Source organism: Crocodylus porosus, unplaced genomic scaffold (genome assembly GCF_001723895.1).
Source record: "Crocodylus porosus isolate Cpor-Errol unplaced genomic scaffold, CroPor_comp1, whole genome shotgun sequence".
Lineage (NCBI taxonomy): Eukaryota > Metazoa > Chordata > Crocodylia > Crocodylidae > Crocodylus > Crocodylus porosus.
Window position 1 is genome coordinate 100601643 of NW_017728886.1, and position 6509 is coordinate 100608151.

The following is a 6509-nucleotide window of genomic DNA, read 5'->3' on the forward strand; positions in this document are numbered from 1 at the left end:
TCCTTGTTGCTTGAAGCTAGTTGGAGTTCAGTTGCAGCCTTGGCTTTCCTGGTTTGCTCCCTGCAGGACCGGACCAGCGCAGAATAATCCTTCTTGGGGGTGAATCCTGTCCTCCATCCCCTTTGATTCCTGCTCCACCCAAACTGTAGTTGAAAACCTTAACTCATGTGTGGTAATAGTAACTCAGGTGTAGAAATGACTGACTGGAGGCACTGGCAAGCTGTTCAAGAAGGCTAGTTTTTGTTTATGAACCTGAAAAAAGTACATTTATTGGTGATGACTGCAGGACTAATAGCAAGCATTTTTTTACTATGTTGCCTAGTTTGTTACTTTTTTTAAACTTTATATATAATCTAAAGAGAGTCCAAAGAAGAGCCACCTGTCTGATCAGAGTCTAACATGGCAAGCCATACTAGGAGTGGCTGAGGGGTCTGGGACTCTTCGGCCTAAGAAAAGAAGGCTGAGAGGGGACCTGGTAGCAGCTTACTACTACACAAGAGGAGTACATGAAGGGCTCGGTGAGCAACTGTTCACCAGGGCACCCAAGGGGAAAACTAGGAGTAATGGCCACAAACTCCTGGAAGGCTGATTCAGGCTCAGCATTAGGGAAAACTTCTTCACAGTCAGGGTTTCCAGACTGTGGAATAAGCTCCCTCCAGAGGTGGTGGAATAACCTACCTTGGAAATCTTCAAGAGGAGACTAAACAGTCACCTTGCTGGGGTCACCTGACCCCCAGTTATCTTTCCTGCTTGGTGCAGGGGGCTGGAAGCGATGATTTTCCAAGGTCACTTCTGGCCTTACAATCTATTAATCTAGCAAATTAGTGTACATTCTAATAGTTATATTTGTTTTTGCTTTCATCTTAAATTAAATAATATATTGTTATCCACCTAGCATATTACTAAAGCATCTAGTTTGTCTTTAACTGATGAAAAATACGTTTTGTTATACATGATGATGTCTCATACCTTCTGCACCCTCCCTTTCCAAATCCTAGATCCACCCATGCATGCACACACACACATATTACTTCTGTATATTATCATTATTATGATGTTAGAAAATATTATGTGAGCAATAGAGTTTCAGGATGTGAGTGAAGTTAATATTTGTGTGTAAGTGATGTCCTTAATAGAGAACAGAGTTCCTTTCTTGGATGGGGGGCTTATCTTTTAATCCTTATGCAGTAAATGACAATCCCCTTCATGCCCTTCAGTCAGCCTCCCTTCACCCAAACTGCCTTACTTTCTCTAATTGCTTCACTTTAGAGATGCTGTAGCAGGGCCAACACTAATGTATCAGCATCAGCTCAAGCAGCAACCTCAAAAGGAGGAAGCAGGTGCACACAGTTACCCATAAGTGCCTCAAGCATGGAAAATGAGTTCTCTTGGCAGTAAGAAACCTACAGGCAGTAAGAAACTCACAATTCTTTGAGTTATGTGTTCTTGAATTAGCTTGACTGTAAAGTAGTATTTCTGAGAGTATTTCAAACAGTAAAAACTCACTGACCAAGGCCGGAGACACAAATTCTAGTTAAAAGAGAAATGTTAACTTTAATGAATTCATAATAACCAGCACATAACTAGAAAGGAAAAACCAGCCAAACACTGTTTTCTTGCACAAGATAAGGATCTCAGTAGAGCTATTATTTAATTGTATTAAAACGTGACCACTTCTATAAGGAAGTAGAAGCAAAAGTTATGAAATTTGAGTAGCGGGTGTGTCATCCAACGATAAGCTGCTTGTAGGACTGGAGTGTTGAACCATACTTCTCTATTTATTTTCTTCCTCCTTTACCGCCCATTGCTAAGAGACAAAGACAGACAAAAAAAATGTATGTACACAATAGCAACCTTAAATTATATGCCAGTGAGGAAAAAACTTTATGGAACATAGAGACATTCATATCCAATCAACTGTTCAAAACCTACCCAAAGTGGTAGTGACCAAAAGCCTTGCTCTCTGAAAATGGATCAGTGACTTGATTAAAATGAGTTCAAACTCTTAATCAGTGGCCAGTGAAGCATGAAAGCTACTATCAAAATTACGACCCTTATTAACAACCAAGAGGCCAATTAATGAATGGGTTTTCTTGTGCCTTGATCTCTTTTCTCCAGGTGTGTGCTGAGGCTCACTGCAGGGCAATGAGCGAAAAATTTAGCCCACGCCCTCTCTTCCTTAAATCAGTAGGGAATTCCCCTAACAGATTTTTCAGCTAGGAAGCCAGTGCTCATGCAGTCTTTGCCCTTTGCCCTCAGCTCTGTGAGCCTGGGGCAGAGAAAAAACTTCAGGCATTGACAATCCTTAACAGCAAAGGAATTCCTTTCCCACAGTAGGCGCTAGCAGTGGAAATAGCTCCTTCAGAACTTTTGGACAGAAATGGTGTCATCAGATTTTTATCTTCTGATGTAATTGTTTCAATAAGTTTTACCACTTGCTGATCAAGTACTTGATTAAAGCTCCTCCTATCACTGCAAAGTGCATCCTTGTGCCTTCTACTCGCATTTTTGTCTTTTCCTTCTTCCTATTCCTTCTTTCCATCATTAGTATTGCTCTTCCCTCCTTTCCTTTTACCAAGTGGTTATAGTGTTTTCCATCTACTTTTCCTTCACCACTTTCCTCATCTAGAAAAATATTCTTTTAGAAAAGGGAAGCAAAACAAATAAATTTAGAAAAACAGTAAAAGCAGAACAAATGCACATCTTAACAATCATTCTCATTATTCTGTTTATGTTTCATTCCTTACTCTTGACCCCTTATCCACCTTCTATATTTAAGCTTGGAGGTCTTTGGTGGGCCTGGTTGGGCCTTTATGGCACGTTTGGGCCTTGATCTGGGCCTTTAGTTGTCACCAGTATCTCACTAATTTAAAGCTAACCTTATTATCTTATTTTTGTTTGTGAATATTGTACTAATTGCCACATTAGTATAATACACATTTTCTCCAGTCTAATTTTTAAGTTGCCCAAACATGGGCTTCTACTATTTCCTGAAGCTTATTCACAGTCTTACTGGTCTCGTTGTCAGAAAGATTTTCTTGATAGTCAGCTTCAGGTTTTTGGTTTTGTTACTCCATTTCATCCCATTGTTCCTAGTTACACCATGCTGCATAACTCCTTTCCTGGGATGTCACTATTCTTCAAATACTTGTAGAGTGTTTTCCTTTTATCTTTTACTTAGGTACAATAAACACCTGAGGATCCAAATCAGAACAGAAGTCCTAATATACTTGTAACAGGCAGTTTAAGGGGCACTTGCCTTCCTAGTGTTCTGTGTTGAGCTCTGCCTGAATGCTTGAGGGAGATTTTCGCAGTAGGGACACATACTTGTAATTTAGTATGTGTCCCAGGAAGTGGATGCAAGATTGTCCCAACAGGGACACCATATTTACAGTTCAGATTATCCCCAGCAAGTGGATGCAAGATTCAAAAAGCAGTTAGGAAGTATGGGAAAATTCCATCCTAGGTATTGGCTGGGCAGCTCCCCTTAAAACTGCAGTGCTGTGTGAAAAGGGCTGGTGTGACAGAGTACTTTTTGGGTGCTTGTCACTTTAAGGGCTGGGACAGGCAGCTGGCAGGTGCTTGAATAGGGTGACCATTTTAGAGTCCTGCTCTCAGGGCTGATGCCAGCTGTTGAGGGAGTAACACCTCCCAGCTGAGCTGCTTCTCCTGGAACATCTTGGAGGTAAGGGCAAGAGCTGTGGGGATGGCAGGAGGCTCCTGGTCCTGGGTATGACTTGAAACTGCACCCTGCTGGGGAAGGGTGGCTTGGTGGGACTCCTTGTGGTGAGGGAGTCCCCAAGAAATGCCAGACCAGTTACCTCCCTGGTGAAAGGTGGGTAGGGGCACCTTAACCCCAGCCTCCCCCCATCCAGTGGGTTATTGGTGGGAGCAGTGGAGCCAGGCATGTGTACTATGAGGCACCTGAGCCAGGAGTTGCAGCCAGGCACACCTATTGACAGGCACCTGAGCCTGCAGGGGTGTAAGATCCCAGGCCCCAGCATAGGGGTGGACTGTAGGCCCAGGAAAGGGGCAAGGTGTCCCAGTTAGGGACTAGGGGCAAAGTCATCCCAGAGTTTGGCTAATTGCCCAGCCACCATTCAGATGAGGGTCACAGGAGAGGCCCAAAAGGCTGTGCCAGGGCTGGCTGAGGAGTGAAGAAATAAGCCTGATGGCCCATGTGGTTGGTCAAAGGGAGCTGGGTGGGGTATATGTGGCCCAGGACAGGGCAGTGAGAGAGAGGCCTGGTGAAAGCAGGCAGAGTGTTAGAGGCCCTGGTGAGAGGGGGATGGAATGTATGAGGCCCCTAATAGGAGTGTATGCTAGATGCCTAACTCTGTACTGAGTTTAGTCCATCCTCAGGCCAGAGATATAATAAACTGTATGTCCTCAGAGAAGCATGAAACATGATAGGGGAAGGCAGGAGTCATGCAGGAACTGCCCTTTGTCATTAGGGTACTCAAAGGGCAGCCTCCCACCTAATACCATCTTTTTACTTATCTAACAAAAAAGGCGTGGCAGGAAAGTGAGGCAGGTGGTTTGCCTGTAGACAGGTGGTAGGTTGGTACTGGGATCAGGCCTGGGAGTTTGCCCCTGTTACAGCTGGGAAGACCTTGCAGTGTGGTCCCACCCTGTGCTTGCTGGACCCTTCATGGGTGGGCCAGAAATGAGCAGAGCACCTGAAGGTTCAAGCAGGAGAAAGTAGACCCTTAGAATGAGCATGAAGAGCTTGTGAGCTAAACAAATTCCTTAGGGTGGGGACACAGCCCCAGGAAGCCACTAGAGAGTGGGAAGGTGATTTCCCACTTGGCTTGGAGACTGGAGGGGGTTGGTAAAAGTGTGATAAACCCCCTGTGTGAGTGGTTGAGGAAAGGACTGTGGTGGGACTGGGACAGCTTGGCAGAAAGAGACGCCAGCTAGGGAAAGTCCCCAGGATGTGTGTGTGGGCTAAGAGCCAGGGAAGCCTCAGTATGCTTCAGTGCCTTAAGGGAAAATGATCCCAGAGGTGCTGCCTGGTCTGCCGGCAGCAGCTTGCTCTCCCTCTGTGTGTTTAACTATGTAAACAGCTCTCTGGGCTTAGACAGGTGTCGGGAGAAGAATTTGTGTTCTGCAGGGGTCCTAGTGGAAACAGCCTCTGTCAACTGCAAGATGCCTGGGCCTGAGGCAGCTGGAGGCCACAAGCGTGTGATGAGAGGAGTGAGGGACTGCCCCTCCCTCCATTCGTTCGGTATAGATCGGGGTGACTGGCTATTAGTTGTAAATAATTAATTAGGGATTTAATACACTGAGTATTTAACATAGTGTCTAAGTTATTAGTGTTGTATTAATTCATTTGAGCATCCTTTAGGTGTAAATAATTATCAACCATTATCCTTGTATAGACTTATCCTTTTGCATTGGAAATAGTTTCAAACTTTTGATATGATTTACTGTTTGCATGCATGTAGCGAGTCTCTCCTGTATATAATTAAATTCTGTAAATAGTTAATTATGAGTCCGCTAAGTCTTTCCATTGTAAAGGGAGCCTCTCCTCTCAGGGAGCCTCTCATCACTTCTAGGTGAGCTGAGTAGGCGGTAGAGCTACCTGGCACCTGAGGTCCTGAAAAATTGGACACAGCAGTGGTCAGCACCAGGCACCAGGGATTACATACTGAACTCTGTACAAGCACAAGAGCAGATATCTTGCATGCCTCAATGAGTTTACAGCTATTTTTCAGTCTCTTATGTTTACAGCCACCTTCATCTCTCAATCATGTCTCTGTAATACTCTATCAATATTTTTCCAGAGTTCCAACTGTAGCCTAGCTCAACTTGTAAAGCCATTCCTTACATTAAGACATCTTTTTGGCATGGCCTATTATTTCTACACCTTGTTTATCTCCAGAGGTGCTAGCAATGTTGGAAGCTCAATGTAGATTGACCAACAGTTGCCATCAATACTTTTAACGTAGTATTAAATGTAAGTGTTCTGGAAACATTGAGTCATGGAGTTAATGCTGGTTTTGCTTGGCAGCCCTGCTTTCTTGGGGATTATAGGTTTGCTACAATCAAGGAAGCTGAAGCAGTGTTAGCAAAAATGCAACATTTTGAAGTTTTTCTCTTGTGGGGCTAATGGGCTCATAGAAGGACAGTTAACTCACTTTCCTAGTGTGATGCTAATGCAGATGGAGTCTGCACTAGCAGACTAACACTCTATTGGTCACTGTATTGCATGATACTGGAGGATGTGGGCAGTGGGGTTCCGCAGGGCTCGGTCCTCGGGCCCGCACTGTTCAACATCTTCATCAGCGATTTGGATGAGGGGGTAAAAAACACCCTGTTCAAATTTGCTGATGACACTAAGATGTGGGGGGACATGGGTACATTGGAAGGATGCAACAGGCTACAATCAGACCTCAACAGGTTACAAGGGTGGGCAGACGAGAATAGGATGGGTTTCAACACAGACAAGTGCAAGGTGATGCACCTCGGGAGGAACAACCGGCACCATACCTACAGGTTGGGGAACT

The 6509-nt window shown here is 44.5% G+C and overlaps 1 protein-coding gene and 1 long non-coding RNA gene across 2 annotated transcripts in view; both read right to left on the bottom strand.

Annotated features, from left to right (window-relative positions):
- Window positions 1–6509, bottom strand: part of LOC109313347 — a 207004-nt gene that overhangs the window by 97451 nt on the left and 103044 nt on the right. The gene's annotated exons all lie outside the window — the stretch shown is intronic.
- LOC109313318 (interferon alpha-inducible protein 27, mitochondrial-like) overlaps window positions 1538–6509 on the bottom strand; it is a 9951-nt gene continuing 4979 nt past the window's right edge. The window contains exon 3 of the mRNA XM_019539816.1: window positions 1538–1807. Within this exon, the coding sequence (XP_019395361.1) occupies window positions 1779–1807 (29 nt within the window). The 3' untranslated portion in view covers window positions 1538–1778. The remainder of the gene's footprint in view (window positions 1808–6509) is intronic.